General features: G+C 44.0%; 1 protein-coding gene across 14 annotated transcripts in view; it reads left to right on the plus strand.

The window, feature by feature from the left end:
• Nucleotides 1-19,089, plus strand: part of SETDB1 (SET domain bifurcated histone lysine methyltransferase 1) — a 40,562-nt gene that overhangs the window by 16,328 nt on the left and 5,145 nt on the right. For 7 of the 14 annotated variants that reach the window (XM_063626017.1, XM_063626022.1, XM_063626016.1 and 4 more), the window contains exons 6-15: nt 1,519-1,644; nt 1,808-2,009; nt 2,876-2,949; nt 3,876-4,066; nt 5,571-5,697; nt 7,738-7,894; nt 7,984-8,142; nt 9,071-9,703; nt 9,978-10,094; nt 18,449-18,618. In XM_063626017.1, the coding sequence (XP_063482087.1) occupies nt 1,519-1,644; nt 1,808-2,009; nt 2,876-2,949; nt 3,876-4,066; nt 5,571-5,697; nt 7,738-7,894; nt 7,984-8,142; nt 9,071-9,703; nt 9,978-10,094; nt 18,449-18,618 (1,956 nt within the window). Of the gene's footprint in view, nt 1-1,518; nt 1,645-1,807; nt 2,010-2,875; nt 2,950-3,875; nt 4,278-5,570; nt 5,698-7,737; nt 7,895-7,983; nt 8,143-9,070; nt 9,704-9,977; nt 10,095-18,448; nt 18,619-19,089 lie in introns of those variants that run through there. The other 7 variants (XM_063626021.1, XM_063626024.1, XM_063626019.1 and 4 more) reach the window with 2 other exon arrangements.

Here is a 19,089-nt window from a genome sequence, read left to right on the forward strand (position 1 = left end):
TTGTAAAATTGTTCTCTCTGAAATGTGTGCAGAATTTAAATCATGGCCAAATGTATTACTATTATCCTATTTATAGTAATTTGCTTTGCAGAAAATATTTCTTCATCATGGAACTGTGAAATCAAATTGAAGACTTTACTGGTAAAAATGACAAATTAACAAAAGGACTAAGACAAGTGGTGCCCAAACAACCTTTTTATTCTGCAGTTCCATCATTATAATAGACCAGTTAACCCAGGAGTCCTAATGTTTTAAAACATTGTGGTAATCTTGTTGATTCTATCTAAGGATATCCAAAGTTTCCTAAGCTCCTACTGGCTAGCAGTTTAGTCTTAATTTTATTGCTAAATGTTCAAATTTTGCTTCCAAACTCACTTTTTTTTTTGCAGATGTGTACATCTGCTAAATACTAATTTTATGTAAATGATGTTGATTATTTTTCCACATCTTAAAATGTTTCTAACAGCTTTGAGATTTTATCTCAACAGGCTCTCTCTGACCCCAAAGTAGTACTTAACCTTCGTGACTACTGACAAAGTCACAAAATGCAGGCGATGTCATGTATTTCGGTACAACTAAATCTAGGAAACGGTTTTTATTTTTCATTGCATTACTGCATATTTTCATTTTCATTTAAATTATGTCCCCTTTTTCTCTTGCTTGAAACAGTGCTCCTCGAACTTTGTCTTCCAGCACATTTTAAAGAGAACCAATTAAAGAACAATCACACATTTTGCTTATTAATTAAAGGCTATTTAAAAAGAAACATTTTGTATTAGAAAATGGCCAAGTTTAAAACACTATTTTTTACATTCTCATAAAAATGTTTTTTAAATCGCCTTGACAATCATCAGCTTTTGAAATGTGAATTCCTATTGCCAGAGTAAAGGTCTCGTTTTTATACCACCACAAAAAAAAAAAAAAAAAAAAAAATTAGCCAGGTGTGGTGGCACACGCCTGTAATCTCAGCTACCCAGGAGCCTGAGGCAGGAGAATCGCTTGAACTCGGGAGGTGAAGGTTGCAGTGAGCCGAGATCATGCCGCTGCACTCCAGCCTGGGCAACAGAACGAGACTCCATCTCAAAAAAAAAAAAAAAATTGGCCGGGCACAGTGGCTCATACCTATAATCCCAGCACTTTGGGAGACCGAGGCAGGCGGATCATGATGTCAAAAGATAGAGACCATCCTGGCTAACATGGTGAAACCCCGTCTCTACTAAAAGTACAAAAATTAGCTGGGTGTAGTAGTGCACGCCTTGCGCACCTGTAGTCCCAGCTGCTCAGGAGGCTGAGGCAGGAGAATCGCTGGAACCCGGGGAGGCAGAGGTTCCAGTGAGTCAAGATTGCACCACTGCACTCCAGCCTGGTGACAGAGCGAGACTCCATCTCAAAAAAAAAAAAAAAAAAAAAAAAAAAATTACCCCACTTTCCCTAATTACCATACTACCCTCTTTACCTTCCCGTTCTCTACCAAATCTATGTCATAACTCTTTAGAATAACTTTTGCTTCTTCTGTAGGAACCTTGAGTCAGATGTCTGGAGAACTAAGCAAAGATGGTGACCTGATAGTCAGCATGCGAATTCTGGGCAAGAAGAGAACTAAGACTTGGCACAAAGGCACCCTTATTGCCATCCAGACAGTTGGTATGTGCAAACTTGGAGGAACCACTCCTGAAAGGCAACCTGCACCCTCCACTGCTGATTGTTTCTTTTCCCCATAACCTTCCTATTTGTCTCTCACATAGCAGCCTGGATTTATACAGAAACTGGCAGTTTTTAAAAGGATTTATCTTTCCCTTTTACTCAGGGCCAGGGAAGAAATACAAGGTGAAATTTGACAACAAAGGAAAGAGTCTACTGTCGGGGAACCATATTGCCTATGATTACCACCCTCCTGCTGACAAGCTGTATGTGGGCAGTCGGGTGGTCGCCAAATACAAAGATGGGAATCAGGTCTGGCTCTATGCTGGCATTGTAGCTGAGACACCAAACGTCAAAAACAAGCTCAGGTACCTGGACAGAGGACTGTAAAGGGGTAGAGGCTGGGAGCACAGCACCTGCCCTGTTCGTGCCATAGACCAGATACCACAATTAGCTTTTGTCTTCTTAGTCCCTAGTGGACTGAAACCCTTACTCTTTCTTTACCACAGGAGTCATGTGGGTGATTCTTTCTTCCTCTTTCTCCTCCTGTTTTTTTTCCTTTTCTTTCCTCAAAGAGAAAACTAGGAAGAGAATAATGAGGATTGATTAATGGTCAGGGGAATAGGATTCACACAGAAGAAAGAAATGGAGACTAAATGGTTATTAGCAGCATAGGAATCTGATAGAGGAAAAAGAATGTATGTTTTTTGGCTGGGCCCAGTGTCTCATGCCTGTAATCTTAGCAATTTGGGAGGCCAAGGCAAGTGGATCACTTGAGGTCAGGAGTTTGAGACCAGCTTGGCCAACTGGTGAAACCCTGTCTCTACTAAAAATACAAAAATTAGCTGGGTGTGGTGGCACATGCCTGTAATCCCAGCTACTTGAGAGGCTGAGGCAGGAGAATTGCTTGAACCTGGGAGGCAGTGGTTGCCATGAGCCGAGATTGCACCACTGCACCCCAGCCTGGGTGACAGAAGGAGACTCCGTCTCAAAAACATTTATATGTATATGTGTTTTTTTAAAAAGTAGGGAGGTATTGGTTAAATTAAGGGAGAACTCCTAACTCTCAAGTTGAGAAGAAAGAAAAACAGGAATAAAGTAGTAGACTGGAATGTCTTCCCTGGAGTGCATCGTGTCGTGATCCAGAGAAGTAGAAGCTATCATAAAATAATTCTGTGGATCATGTTAAATATCATAACCCCCAGATCTTTCTACTGTCACTCTTCTTTTACAGGTTTCTCATTTTCTTTGATGATGGCTATGCTTCCTATGTCACACAGTCGGAACTGTATCCCATTTGCCGGCCACGTGAGTGTTTCTCCCTTATTCCTTAGCTCAGTTTTCTCCTACTCTACCTTATATTTCTTCTTAGGACATCCAGTTGAAAAGCCCTAGTGTTTTTGGTATTTCAGTCTCAAAGAGCTTAAGTTTGGTTGATGTCTTTTGCTCCCAAAGGTCAGTTTGCTCCCAAAAGAGATACAGTTTTATTGTTCATCTCTGGGACTGGGTCTTTGTAGCCAAAGAGTGAGACACTAGAAGATCATGAATGGCCTTGAGTAGACTGCTCACGTTATAGATGTGCTTCAGTTTCATTTCTAAGTGAGTTAGGTTGGAAAAGGTGTTACTTCTTTTCTAGTGTCATACTGCACCTAACATTTGTATAAATGTGTAGTCTGCATAATGCTTTCCACAGAAGCTGTGTTAGATGGAACATCATAGTGTCCTCTATATTTGTTATCCTGGCTTGGGAGCAGACTCCTATGGAAACAATCGTTTTTAACTGCAGAAGAATCAACTAACACTTCTGTTTACACATAACATGACAGTAAACACATTCTGAGTCTCTTAAAAACCTGATAGAGAATGAGAAGGAAGGACTAATTTTTTTCATTTCATGATGCCACCTGATCTTTTTAAATTTACCACCAGACTTATCAACAAGTGAGCAAGAATTTCCACTTGAATTTTCCGGAGGAGAAATATCCGTTTGTATAAAAAAAGTGAATTGCCTATATTGTACATTACTTATTTAGTATTTACTTGATTTGTAAGTATGTGCAGTTTGTACATTAGCTTTATTACTTAGGTGGTCTTGGCTTTGCTTCCCTTGAGGTTCTGATTTTACTTTTTCTCTCCTTTTCAACTTAAAAAGTATCAAATGTCTCCTGGCCAGCCTTTTCCCTATCAAGACATGCCCTACCTGCCCTCTCAGTTCTACCTCTTCCTTGAAACAGTGAAAAAGACTTGGGAGGACATAGAAGACATCTCCTGCCGTGACTTCATAGAGGAGTATGTCACTGCCTACCCCAACCGCCCCATGGTACTGCTCAAGAGTGGCCAGCTTATCAAGACTGAGTGGGAAGGCACGTGGTGGAAGTCCCGAGTTGAGGAGGTGGATGGCAGCCTAGTCAGGATCCTCTTCCTGGTACTGTTCTTCCCTAGAATTTTGGAGGCAGAGATTGGTGGGGGGGAACTTAAGAAGCAGTAATGAGGATGGTTTTATGGCTATTCCATAGCCTTCCTCTTTCTTATCCTCGTATGTGTTCTCACTGTTTTTGGTCAAATTTTACTTTGTCCTTTTCGTTGTTCCTTTGCAGGTCATTGTTGAAAATAAATTATCTGAATTATGATACTAATCTGCATGGTTTTGATTTATTTATTTTTTTTCTTTAGGAGTATTCACATTGTGTGTAGGTACAGAAAGGGCAGCCAATTCCATTTTTCCAGAGTTAAGGTTTTAGTAGGATAGTGGGACGAAGAAGAGGGATCAAGGAGTCCTGATTATCTTTCAAGGCTCAGTTTAACTCTTAGATATTTTGTACTCATCCTTTTCTCCCTTCTCTCTCTCTTCTTAGAATCATATTTCTTATTTTTAAAAGTTTTAAAAACATTTTTTAATACTGCTGCTTGCAGAACAAGGCTACCTGATAGGCAGTGTGCCCAGAGTAGCCAGAAGAAATTAGAAATTATATTTCTTCTTGGTGTTACCTCAGCCCGTTACTTCTAAGGCCTTATGATCCTTATCATACTTTTTGTTTGGTGTTTTGTTTTGTTTTGTTTTGTTTTGTTTTGTTTTGTTTTTTGAGACAGTCTGACTCTGCCACCCAGGCTGGAGTGCAGTGGTGCAATCACGGCTCACTGCAGCTTCAACCTCCAGGGTTCAAGTGGTCCTCCCACATCAGCCTCCCAAGTAGCTGTGACTACAAGTGCATGCCACCACACCTTGCTGATTTTTGTATTTTTAGTAGAGACAGGTTTCGCCATGTTGCCCAGACTGGTCTCGAACTCTTGAGCTCAAGCAGTCTGTCTGCCTCATCCTCTCAACATACCAGGATTATAGGTGTGAGCTATTGTGCCCAGCTGTCATGCCTCTTGTACTCAGTATAGATATCTGTTGCTCCTGTAATTCCTTAAACAAGGAGTATATATTTTTCACTGTTGTGTTTCTGATACCCATCATGAAGCCTGGCACATACTTTATTAAGTAGATAAGGAATTTTTATTTTTTTCTGGGATGGAGTTTCGCTCTTGTTGCCCAGGCTGGAGTACAGTGGCGCAATCTCGGCTCACCACAACCTCTGCCTCCCTGGTTCAAGCAGTTCTCCTGCTTCAGCCTCCCAAGTAGCTGGGATTACAGGCATGCGCCACCACACTCAGCTAATTTTGTATTTTTAGTAGAGGCGGGGTTTCTCCATGTTGGTCAGGCTGGTCTTGACTCCCGACCTCAGGTGATCCACCTGCCTCAGCCTCCCAAAGTGCTGGGATTACTAGCTACAGTTGTGAGCCACTGTGCTTAGCTTAGATAAGGAATTTAAGGCTCATCAGAGAGGTTTCCCAGAGGTGATACATGGTATATATCCTCTACACAGGACAGGATAGATTCTAGCCTTTAAGCTATTTCCCTTCATTCTTTTCTCTCAATTCCCCAGGATGACAAAAGATGTGAGTGGATCTATCGAGGCTCTACACGGCTGGAGCCCATGTTCAGCATGAAAACATCCTCAGCCTCTGCACTGGAGAAGAAGCAAGGACAGCTCAGGACACGTCCAAATATGGGTATGTCCTGAAAGATACCTGGAAGAAGGAAGAAACAGGCCAACCAGCAAAGGAGATTATATACAATGGCTATCCTTTGATTAGCACGATTGCACTGCATACTCATTGGAAACAGGATATGTGCCCTGAGTTGTTTCCAATCATGGTGATCCAATTTGTGCTGCTGCTTCCACATGCTGTGGCTCTAATTTGTTCTAAACAACCACATAAAAATATGAAACAGTTGGCTTTAGGTTAGGGTGATAGTAGTTACCCTCTGTTGTCCACATGAGAATTGTCAGTTTTGTGTGTTATCTATGGTTAGTTTTGTTTTTTTTTTAATAGACCCAGGGGCTTGATATGTTACCCAGGCTGGTCTTGAACTCCTGGGCTCAAGCTGTCTACCTGCCTCGGCTGCCCAAAGTGCTAGGATTACAAGCATGAGCTACCACATCCAGCGTGTAGTCAGTTTTCTTTAAAACCCAGACCTGGCCAGGCACAGTGGCTCACACCTATAATCCCAACACTTTAGGAGGCTGAGACAGATAGGTGGTTTGCTTGAGCTCAGGAATTCAAGACCAGCCTGGGCAACATGGTGAAACCCCGTTTCTACAAAAAACACAAAAATTAGCTGGGTACAGTGGCATTAAGCTGTAGTCCAAGCTGCTCAAGAAGTTGAGGTGAGAGGATCAATTGAAGCCAGGAGGTCGAGGTTGCAGTGAGCTAGATCGTGCCACTGCAGTCCAGCCTGGGTGACAGAACGAGACCCTGTCTCAGAAACAAACAAACAACAGATTTGGTTTTCTTTTTTAATATTACTGTCATACTTTCTGGTTGATTTTTCCTGCCAAAATTAGTTGGTTAAAGAATATATTTCTGAAAATATTCCCCCAAAGTATAACAATAATTAGGTAAATTAAATTGTCTGAGATAGGAAGATACAATATAAAGTCTTATCTAAGGCCCAGCATGGTGGCTCATGTCTGTAGTCTCAGCACTTTGGGAGGCTGAGGTGGGAGTATCACTTGAGGCCAGGAGTTGGAGATCAGTCTGGGCAACATAGAAAGACTCTATCTCTTAAAAAAAAAAAAGCTGAGTGTGGTGATGTGCACCTGTAGCCTTAGCTACTCGAGGCTGAGGCAGGAGGATTGCTTGAAGCCCAGGATTTCAAGGTTACAATGAGCTAAGGTCACACCACTGCACTTCAGCCTGAGTAACAAAGTGGAAAACTAACTATAAAAAGAAAAAAAAAGAGGCTACTCTGTTGACGGAGTAGCAATTTTTTTTTTTTTTTTTTTTTTGAGATGGAGTCTAGTTCTTTTGCCCAGGCTGGAGTGCAGTGGCACCATCTCAGCTCACTGCAACCTCCATCTCCCGGGTTCCAGCAATTCTCCTGCCTCAGCCTCCCGAGTAACTGGGGTTACAGGTGCCTGCAACCACGCCCAGCTAATTTTTGTATTTTTAGTACTGGGATTAAAGGCATGAGCCACCGTGCCCAGCCGTTACTCTTTTATTCCTTTACTTTCTTAATAAACTTGCTTTCACTTTAATAAAAGAAAAAGTATTATCTAAGTCAAAACAACGTATGCCAGCATCCATGCCAGGCAATAATGGGAACTGAGTCTAAACACTTACTCAAAATGTGTCCATTGCTGTTTTTTTTTTTTTTTTTTTTTTTTTTTGAGACGAAGTCTTGTTCTGTTGCCCAGGCTGGGGTACGGTGATGTGATCTCGGCTCACTGCAACCTCCACCTCCTGGTTTCAAGTGATTGTCCTGCGCCTTCCGAGCAGCTGGAATTACAGATGCACCACCATGCCCATCTAATTTTTGTATTTTTAGTAGAGACGGGGTTTCACCATGTTGGCCAGGCTGGTCTCAAACTCATGACCTCAAGCAACCTGCCCACCTCGGCCTCCCAAACTGCTGGGATTACAGGCATGAGCCACCGCGCCCAGCCATTGCTGCCTTTTTATATTGTATAAGTTAAGGATCAGATGTGTGACTGAATATAAGCATCATAGCTATCATCTTCTCAGTGCTCAATTTCCTTTTTCCTATAGGTGCTGTGAGGAGCAAAGGCCCTGTTGTCCAATACACACAGGATCTGACCGGTACTGGAACCCAGTTCAAGCCAGTGGAACTCCCACAGCCTACAGCTCCACCTGCCCCACCTTTCCCACCTGCTCCACCTCTATCCCCCCAAGCAGGTGACAGTGAGTGAGTGTTATTCTTTCTTTTTTCTTCAGTTTGTTTCATATTATATTTTCCACATCCCTTACTATATGCCCTCTTCTCTAATCTCCTAGAAGCTTGGAAAGCCAGCTTGCCCAGTCACGGAAGCAGGTAGCCAAAAAGAGCACGTCCTTTCGACCAGGATCTGTGGGCTCTGGTCATTCCTCCCCTACATCTCCTGCACTCAGTGAAAATGTCTCTGGTGGGAAACCTGGGATCAACCAGATGTATAGGTGAGAAAATCTGAGGCTCTCTGTAGGCAGGATAGCAATGAGTGGCCACTGTGTAGGGGAAGGTTCCTTGGCTCTGAAGGGCTTAGTTTAAGGTTATGATGGTGAAGAGTTTGGACTTGAAAAGGAAGCTTTACCCATAGAAGTTTCTAAGAAATAGAAAGTAAGAATTGAATTGGAAGCTGGGTGCTTGGAAATATGGTATCATCAGAAAGCCATTTGTTAAAACTTCTTGTTGAACATGTTGCCATCATTGCTAAAATAGAAAGGAAACACCACAGCCTCTTTCCTTGAATCCTGGGAGTTAGTAAGGACATTTCTAGAACACACAGCAGACAAAAAAAACATTGGTAGAAGACTGGACTCTACTTCCATAATTCACAGGCAAATACATTTTAGGAAAAGGTATACCGTTGAAATAGAGATGTTAGGCTGGGTGCGGCGGCTCACACCTGTAATCCCAGCACTTCGGGAGGCCGAGGTGGGCAGATTACCTGAGCTCGGGAGTTCCAGACCAGCCTGGCCAACATGGAGAAACCCTGTCTCTACTAAAAAATACAAAATTATCCAGGCGTGGTGGCGCATGCCTGTAATCCCAGCTACTCAGGAGGCTGAGGCAGGAGAATCGCTTGAACCCAGGAGGCGGAGGTTGTGGTGAGCCGAGATCATGCCATTGTACTCCAGCCTGGGCAAAAAGAGCGAAACTCAAAAAAAAAAAGAGAAATAGAGATGTTATCAGTCAGTGAAGAGTAACCAGGGAGTTTCATTGTCCAGGTTTGGTAGGGCAAGGGAAGATCTTTCTTGAATCATCTTTAGCTTCAGGAGCACAGCTGTTTGAAAGATGAGAGAAATGGCTTAGCTACCTGGAGGGTTAATTATACAACAGAGGTCCTGTTGCCTTCTGATCTGATCGCTTGCATCTCATTTGCAGATCACCTTTAGGCTCCACAGCCTCTGCCCCAGCGCCTTCAGCACTCCCAGCCCCTCCAGCACCCCCAGCCTTCCATGGCATGCTGGAGCGGGCCCCAGCAGAGCCCTCCTACCGTGCTCCCATGGAGAAGCTTTTCTACTTACCTCATGTCTGCAGCTATACCTGTCTGTCTCGAGTCAGACCTATGAGGAATGAGCAGTACCGGGGCAAGAACCCTCTGCTGGTCCCATTACTATATGACTTCCGGCGGATGACAGCCCGGCGTCGAGTTAACCGCAAGATGGGCTTTCATGTTATCTATAAGACACCTTGTGGTCTCTGCCTTCGGACAATGCAGGAGATTGAACGCTACCTTTTCGAGACTGGCTGTGACTTCCTCTTCCTGGAGATGTTCTGTTTGGATCCATATGTTCTTGTGGACCGAAAGTTTCAGCCCTATAAGCCTTTTTACTATATTTTGGACATCACTTATGGGAAGGAAGATGTTCCCCTATCCTGTGTCAATGAGATTGACACAACTCCTCCACCCCAGGTGGCCTACAGCAAGGAACGTATCCCGGGCAAGGGTGTTTTCATTAACACAGGCCCTGAATTTCTGGTTGGCTGTGACTGCAAGGATGGGTGTCGGGACAAGTGAGTTGGTGGGGGTAATTGCTGCCCCTGCTTCCAACTTTGTTATGGTGTCCTTTTCACCTCTTCCTTTGCCTTGTATCTGTACTGCTTTCCCCATCTTCCTTTACCTCCTCCCTCACCTGGAACTCCTGCTATAAGGCCTCCATGAAAGCTATGAGGTAGGGAGGCTGGAGTCTGACGTGGCCACACTGAGCAACCTTGGGTACATGTGTATTGTGTTATTTTTGTTCTCTGATTCCCCCGCTCCTTTCCTTTATTTCCCTCTGTCATATAGGTCCAAGTGTGCCTGCCATCAACTAACTATCCAGGCTACAGCCTGTACCCCAGGAGGCCAAATCAACCCTAACTCTGGCTACCAGTACAAGAGACTAGAAGAGTGTCTACCCACAGGGTGAGTGGTCAAGGAATGGCACAATACCTCAGAGAGCCTGAGGAGCATGTTCTTGTTTTTCTGTGCTTATAGAAATCATCAGAAATCTAAAAATTGGAACCAAAAATAGAATACCAGATGAGGCATTTTATTAATTAGATCTTATTTTGTGACTTCCAAAACACATTTTTTTCTTGGACTTTCCTTGAAATGAAGACATAGAATGATTGAATAGTATCTGGCAATTTTCTGTTGCAAAAAAAGATTATCTTAATTTCATAGCTAAATGAATGTCTTAACAGATTGTGATTTACACTTGTAAGTGAAATGTGTTCAGAGAGGAGAAGTAGGCAGGGACCTGATTACATAGGGCTTTGTAAACCAGAATGAAAAAAGGTTAGAATCAGGCTAGCGCAGTGGCTCACACCTGTAATCCCAGCACTTTCGGAGGCCGAGGTGGGTGGATCACCTGAGGTTAGGAGTTTGAGACCAGCCTGGCCAACATGGTGAAACCCTGTCTCTACTAAAAATACAAAAATTAGCCGGGGGTGGTGGCAGGCGCCTGCAGTTCCAGCTACTGGGGAGGCTGAGGCAGGAGAATCGCCTGAACCCAGGAGGGGGAGGTTGCAGTGAGCCAAGATAGTGCCACTGCACTTCAGCCTGGGTGACAAGAGCGAGACTCTGCCTTAAAAAAAAAAAAAAGAAAAGTTAGAATCAAATTCATGGTGCTCTTAGAGGATTTTAAGCAGCCAAGTGATGTGAACTGCCTTTTTCGGATTACTCTGGCTTCTTTGTAGATCATAGGTCTTAGGATGACAAAAGTAGATTTTGGAAGACCAATTAGGAGATCATTATAGGAGTATAGCAGAGAGAGACATGGTTGCAGCTATGACTTGCAATAGAATGGAGGTGACAGTAGAGTTAAGAAGGACAGATTTGGGATGCATTAATAGGTAGAGCTACAGAATTGGATAGATTGTGGAGTGGCGGGAAAGAGTAGAATCAAGGACAATTCCTGAATTTTTGGCTTGAGCATCTAAGTGGTTGTTGGTGCTTTTTACTGACATGGAAAACCAAAGGAGTAGTAGGTTTGAGTGAAATTCAGTTTTTGTTTTGGCCATGTTAAGTTTGAAATGCCGCCAGGCGCGGTGGCTCACGCCTGTAATCCCAGCACTTTGGGAGGCCGAGGCAGGCGGATCACCTGAAGTCGGGAGTTCGAGACCAGCCTGACCAACATGGAGAAACCCCGTCTCTACTAAAAATACAAAAAAAAAATTAACCGGGCATGGTGGCGCATGCCTGTAATCTCAGCTACTCGGGAGGCTGAGGCAGGAGAATTGCTTAAATCTGGGAGGTGGAGGTTGTGGTGAGCCAAGATTGCGCCATTGCACTCCAGCCTGGGCAACAAGAGCGAAATTCAGTCTCAAAAAACAAAACAAAACAAAACAAAACAAAAAAAGTTTGAAATGCCTGTCATGCAATCCAAGTAGAAATGTCAAGAAGACACTGGGATTTCTGGAGAGAGTGGGATATAAAAATTTAGGAATCATCAGCATAGGAATATTTAAAGCCTGAATGAGTTCACCTAGAGACAATGTTGATAATAGAGAAGGCGGCTCAGGGGTAAGCCCTGGGTGCCCCAACATTTAAAGGTTGAGCAGAGGAGGTGGAACCAGCATGAGGTTGAGGACAGCTACTGAGGAGGGTGAGGCTGAAAGATTACTTGAGGCCTGGAGTTTGAGACCAGACTGGGCAACATAGTAAGACCCTGTGTCTAAAAAAAAAAATTGTTGGGGCTGGGCGTGGTGGCTCACGCCTGTAATCCCAGCACTTTGCGAGGCCGAGGCAGGCAGATTGCTTGAGGTCAGGAGTTCAAGACCAGCCTGGCCAATATGGTGAAACCCCATCTCTACTAAAAATACAAAAACTAGCCAGGGATGATGGCGAGCGCCTGTAATCCCAGCTACTTGGGAGGCTGAGACAGGAGAATCACTTGAACCCAGGAGGCGGAGGTTGCAGTGAGCCGAGACCACACCATTGCACTCCAGCCTGGGTAAGAAGAGCAAAATTCCATCTCAAAAAAAAAAAAAAAAATTGTTGGCCGGGCGCGGTGGCTCACGCCTATAATCCCAACACTTTGGGAGGCCAAGGTGGGTGGATCACCTGAGGCCAGGAGTTCAAGACCAACCTGGCCAACATGGTGAAACCCCGTCTGTACTAAAAATACAAAAATTAGCCAGGCGTGATTGTACACGCCTGTAATCTCAGCTATTTGGGAGGCTGAGGCAAGAGAATCACTTGAACCTGGGAGGCAGAGGTTACAGTAAGCCAAGATTGCACCACTGCACTCCAGCCTGGACAACACAACAAGACTCTGTCTCAAAAAAATAAATAATTTAGAAATTTAAAAAAAAAATTTTTTTTTTTTTTTTTTTTGAGACGGAGTCTTGCTCTCTCCCCCAGGCTGAAGTGCAGTGGCACGATCTCGGCTCACTGCAAGCTCCGCCTCCCGGGTTCACGCCATTCTCCTGCCTCAGCCTCCCGAGTAGCTGGGACTACAGGCACCCGCCACCGCACCCGGCTGATTTTTTGTATTTTTTTAGTAGAGACGGGGTTTCACCGTGTTAGCCAGGATGGTCTCGATCTCCTGACCTTGTGATCCGCCCGCCTCGGCCTCCCAAAATGCTGGGATTACAGGCTTGAGCCACCGCGTCCGGCCAATTTTTTTTTTTTTTTTTTTTTTGAGATGGAGTCTTGCTCTGTCGCTCGGGCTGGAGTGCAGTGGCGTGATCTCAGCTCACTGCAAGCTCCGCCTCCCGGGTTCACGCCATTCTCCTGCCTCAGCCTCCTGAGAAGCTGGGACTACAGGCGCCCACCACCACGCCTGGCTACTTTTTTGTATTTTTAGTAGAGACAGGGTTTCACTGTGTTAGCCAGGATGGTCTCGATCTCCTGACCTCATGATCCGCCTGCCTCAGCCTCCCAAAGTGCTGGGATTACAGGCGTGAGCCACCACGCCCGACCTAAATTATTTTTTAAAAATTAGCTGGGCGTAGTGGGTGCATGCGTGTAGTCCCAGCTACTTGAGAGGCAGAGGCAGACAGATCACTTGAGCCCAGTAGTTCAAGGCTGCAGTTGCCAGGCGCGGTGGCTCAAGCCTGTAATCCCAGCACTTTGGGAGGCCGAGGCGGGCGGATCACGAGGTCAGGAGATTGAGACCATCCTGGCTAACACGGTGAAACCCCGTCTCTACTAAAAATACAAAAAAATTAGCCGGGCGTGTTGGCGGGCACCTGTAGTCCCAGCTACTCGGGAGGCTGAGGCAGGAGAATGGCGTGAACCCGGGAGGCGGAGCTTGCAGTGGGCCGAGATCGCGCCACGGCACTCCAGCCTGGGGGACAGAGAAAGACTCTGTCTCAAAAAAAAAAAAAAAAAAAAAAAAAAGGCTGCAGTGAGCTATGATCACGCCACTACACTCTAGCCTGGGGTGACAGAGCGTGACTCTTATCTCTAAAACAAGAGGAGGACAACAAAAGAGTGGGGTATAGCATAGTAAACTGGTATATATAAACACGTGAACTAATAAACCTAGTGATCAAGATACATAATTAACAGAACAGGGAGGAGAAAAGCATCAGTGAAATAATTCAGAAAGTGTCCCATAATTGAAGGATCTTTGTTTCTGAATTGAAAGGGCCAATTAGGTCCCAGCATAATGAAGGATAAAGGTAGGTTCCCATTAAGAGACATTATCATAAAATGTCAGAACACTAAGGGAAAAAAAAAAAATCCTAAAAGCTTCTAGAGAAGAGAAATAGAACACATTAAAAAATGGACTTGAAATGACTTCAGCCTTCCCTGAAAGTAACACTAGAAGCTAGATAGCAATTGAAGAATCTGTTCAGAATTCTAAGGGAAAATTATTTCCAACCTGGAATTTTAAACTCGGGCAAACTATCAATTTGGTGTTACGGTAGGCTAAAGACATTTTTTTAGACATGCAGTAACTCAGAGTTTTTCATCATTCCCCTTCTCAGAAAGTTTCTGGAAATATTTGCAAAAATGAGAGGGAAAGGCAGGAAGGTGGAAGACAGGTGACAGTGCAGTGAAAGAGGCTTCCAGGCTGACAGCTGTGTACTAGGCATAGAGAAGAGCCACTGCAAGAGCAGGTCAGATGCTGTAGGAGCGACTTCTTCAGGAAAATTGGTTTAACAGAAAACCTGAGGTGCCTGAATACATTCAGAGGAGATCGAGACTACTGGGGAGATCATAGGATGAATTTGTACTGATTACATTGAAAAACTAAACAAAGGAATAGACAGTTGTTTAGTTGCATTGCTGCATCATGTATGTTTTAATTATTAACAGAATTTTGAATCTAACAATAGTGTTTAGATTTGATAATGCTGGGTGGTACATGAGTGTTCATGATATCTTTTTTACATGTTTGAAATGTTTCATAAAAATATTTTCAAATAATCAAAATAATATATCACTCCCCTGCTTAACTCTATAATATAGTCCCTCTGCTGTTTGGATTTTATTCTGACTCTTAACCTTAGGTTATATATCTGGCCCTTTCCTATCTCCCTCCAAAGTCATTCCAACCACACTGATGTTTTTCAGTTCCTGGATCCAGTTCAACCAGTGTTTTCCAGCCTGCCTCTGGAGACTTGCACATGCTGTGCCTTCTTCTTGGCATCCTTCCACTTTTCTTTGTGTGGCTATCTTCTTTAACCTTGAGCTTTCAGCTGTAAAGTCACTTCCTCAGAGAGACCTTCCCTGACCACTTTAAAACTAGGTCATTTTACTGCCTTAATTCTCTCATTGAGCACCATGTTTGTGTTCTTTATAGCTTTTATGACAACTTTTGTTGACTTGTTTTTCTTCTTTTCCATTATAATATAAGCTCCTTCATGAGGGCAAGGATCTTATCTCTTTTTGTCTGTCTTGCTAACCATTGTATCACCAGTTTACCCAATGCCTGGCACATAGTAATCACTTAGGCCAGGTGCAGTGGCTGATGCCTGTAATCCCAGCACTTTGGGAGGCCAAGGCAGGCAGATCACTTGAGGTCAGGAGTTCGAGACCAGCCTAGCCAACATGGTGAAACCCTGTCTCTACTAATAAAGTATAAAAAATTAGCCAGGCCTGGTGGCGCATGCCTGTAGTGCCAGCTACTCAGGAGGCTGAGATGGGAGAATTGGTTGAACTCGGGAGGCACAGGTTGCAGTGAGCCAAGATTGCACCATTGCACTCCAGCCTGGGCAACAGAACGAGACTTCGTCTCACCAAAAAAAAAAAAAAAGCCAGGCGCAGTGGCTCACGCCTGTAATCCCAGCACTTTGGGAGGCCGAGGCAGGTGGATTATTACAAGGTCAGGAATTCGAGATCAGCCTGGCCAAGATGTTGAAACCCCGTCTCTACTAAAAATACAAAAATTAGCCATGTGCAGTGGCAGGCGCCTGTAATCCCAGCTACTCCAGAGGCTGAGGCAGGAGAATCGCTTGAACCCGCGAGGTGGAGGTTGCCGTGAGCCAAGATCCCACCGCTGCACTCCGGCCTAGGCGACAGAGGGAGACTCCGCCTCAAAAAAATAAAAAAAGTAACCACTTAAATTTTGTGGAATGAATGAATGATACTCAGTATAGCTACTGTAAAGGTTTCGTGTGGTAATGATGACACCTGAGTTCAAATTCCAGCCCTGCCCCTGATGAGCTGATCTTTTTTGATCAGCTGTAAACAGAGGATATTAACATAAACACCCCCATGTCCCCAGTGGGGTTTTAAGGGACCTAACGAAGTTGTTTCTTGATCTGGTGCAGGTTACGTGGTATGCTAAGTTTGTAAAATTCATTGATCTGTAGACTTATGTGTACTTTCCTTTGTGTATATTACATTTCAATAATCTTTTTTTTCCCCTACTCACTAGACCACCAGGGAAATAATCTCTTTTTTTTTGCTATGGAGTCTTGCTCCCAAAGTGCTGGGATTATCGACACCAGAAATAACAAAGCTAGACATGGTGGCTCACACCTGTAATCCCAGCACTTTGGGAGGCCATGGTGGGAGGATGGCTTGAGTTCAGTAGTTCCAGACTTGCCTGGGCAATGTGATGAGACCTCGTCTCTACAAAAAAAGTTTTAAAAATTAGCTGGGCATGGTGGCATGCAGCTGTGGTCCCAGCTACTTAGGAGACTGAGGCAGGAGGATCACTTGAGCCCAGGAGGTCAAGGCTGCAGTGAGCTGTGTTTGTGCCGCTGCACTATAGTCTGGGTGACAGAGCAAGACCATGACTCAAAAAAAAAAAAAAAAAAAAAGGGAGGCCAAAGCAGGTGGATCACCTGAGGTCAGGAGTTCAAGATCAGCCTGGCCAACATGGTAAAACCCTGTCTCCAATACAAAAATTAGCTGGGTATGACGGCATGCACCTATAATCCCAGCGACTCGGGAGGCTGAGGCAGGAGAATCGCTTGAACCCAGGAAGTGGAGGTTGGGCGACCAAGTGAGACTGTGTCTCAAAAAGAAAAAACACCACCTGTATTAGGGCAGCTTTAAGGATAGAATATGAAAATGTATATATAAGGCATTCACACAATGCCAAACACAAAAGTATATGCTTAGTAACTAGAAGCTGCTCTTACCATCTTTATCTGGAGAGAGGATATGACTAAAATCATGAACTGAGCCGTTGATATATTTCCAAAAGTAAATTTCTCCCATTGATTTTACATACCAAGAAAATAAGTAAAATTCTAACACTGGGCAAAGCAAATAGAGCAAAAACATTAAACATTATTACCTGAAACAATTAGTTTTCTTAGTATAACTGTGTTATCTTCCTTTAATGTTGGTATGTGCTAGATCCCTCTGATTGCCTTTAATGGTTGTTTAAAAATAATTAAAATTTTTTTCTTTTTCAGAGATGAGGTGGACTTGCTTTGTCATTCAGGCTGGAGTGCAGTGGTGTGATCATAGCTCACTGCAACCTCGAACTCCTGGGCTCAAGTGATCTTCTCACCTCAGCCTCCTACGTAGCTGGGATTACAGGCATGAGCCACTGCGCCTGGCCCAAATTCTTAAATTAGATAGACTATGAGCTCCCCTGGGCCGGGCACAGTGGCTCACACCTGTAATCCCAGCACTTTGGTTTGCCAAGGCAGGCGAATCACATGAGGTCGGGAATTTGAGACCAGCCTGATCAACGTGGAGAAACTCCATCTCTACTAAAAATACGAAATTAGCAAGGCATGGTGGTGCATGCCTGTAATCTCAGCTACTTGGGAGGCTGAGGCAGGAGAATCACTTGAACACAGGAGGTGGAGGTTGTGAGCTGAGATTGCGCCATTGCACTCCAGCCTGGGCAATGAGAGCGAAACTCTTGTCTCAAAAAAAAAAAAAAAAAAGCTCCCTGAGGGTAGAAATTATGACCTTTTTTCTTTTTCTTTTCTTTTTTTTTTTTTTTTTTAGACAGAGTCTCACCCTGTCACCCAGATTGGAGTGCAGTGGTGCGATTTTGGCTCACTGCAACCTCCACCTCCTGGGTTCAAGGAATTCTCCTACCTCAGCCTGCCAAGTAGCTGGGACTACAGACGCATGCCACCACACCTGGCTAACTTTTTAATTTTTATTAGAGACGGGGTTTTACTGTGTTAGCCAGGATGGTCTCAATCTCCCTACCTCGTGATCCACCCACCTTGGCCTCCCAAAGTGCTGGGATTACAGGCATGAGCCACCGCGCCCAGCACAACCTTTTTCATTGTTATGTTTCCAGTGTTTAGTAGAGCTCTTGGTGTTTAATAAATGTTTACTGAATGAAAGAAGGAAAATCAACTTTACCATGAACATTAGTCACAGTTCCTCCTATCTCTGTTCCCTTTCGTATGTGTTATGTTGGCCTCTGTTTTTCTCACATTTATTTTTTTATTATTATTATTATTATTTTTTTTGCTGCTGTTAGTAAGAAACCTCACCTGGAATTTCTCATGTCTTTATTTTGTGCATCTCCTTTTACAAATTGACAGTCCATATAGTGCTTATTTTAATGGCTCTGTAATCTGTATTCCCATTATAGTTTGCTTAGCTTTTCTCCAGGTGTTAGGCACTCTAGCATTCACTTTTATGAGCTGTCTTGCTATAGACATCTTTATAAATCTTTCTCCACCCTCTAAATTTTTTCCTTGGGTTATATTTCCAAATGAATCAAAGAGCATAGATAGTTCAATAGATCCACTCACTTAGATCATTACCTAATTTTTAATCTTTATCCACAACACATTATAAATGATGATAGCTTAAGAATTATAATAGTTTTATGGACTTTTTTGTGCTCTAGTGATCATACCGTGATTGATTTTATTCTAACCTCCTCCCAGGGTATATGAGTGTAACAAACGCTGCAAATGTGACCCAAACATGTGCACAAACCGGTTGGTGCAACATGGACTACAAGTTCGGCTACAGCTATTCAAGACACAGAACAAGGGCTGGGGTATCCGCTGCTTGGATGACATTGCCAAAGGCTCTTTTGTCTGTATTTATGCAGGTTGGTGATAAAATATAAGGGTTGTTTCCTGAGATTGGGACATGGTAGGGAATTGAACCAGAGACAAATTGAACATAAGAAGAAAGTGCTTGACATGTGAACTGGAGTAAGAGGAGGCCAGGGACTTCTACAAAGAATGTGATGAGTGATGTACCTGTCTAGCTAAACCAGAGAGGGACACAAGTGTTTCACAAATAAGAGAATGAAAAGGGATGAAATTTTGGACATGGTGGCCGGGCGTGGTGGCTCACGACTGTAATCCCAGCACTTTGGGAGGCCGAGGCAGGCGGATCACAAGGTCAGGAGATCGAGACCACGGTGAAACCCCATCTCTACTAAAAATACAAAAAATTAGCCGGGCGTGGTGGCGGGCGCCTGTAGTCCCAGCTACTCGGGAGGCTGAGGCGGGAGAATGGCGTGAACCCAGGAGGCGGAGCTTGCAGTGAGCCAAGATTGCGCCACTGCACTCCA

This window comes from Symphalangus syndactylus, chromosome 12 (assembly GCF_028878055.3).
Source record: "Symphalangus syndactylus isolate Jambi chromosome 12, NHGRI_mSymSyn1-v2.1_pri, whole genome shotgun sequence".
NCBI lineage: Eukaryota > Metazoa > Chordata > Mammalia > Primates > Hylobatidae > Symphalangus > Symphalangus syndactylus.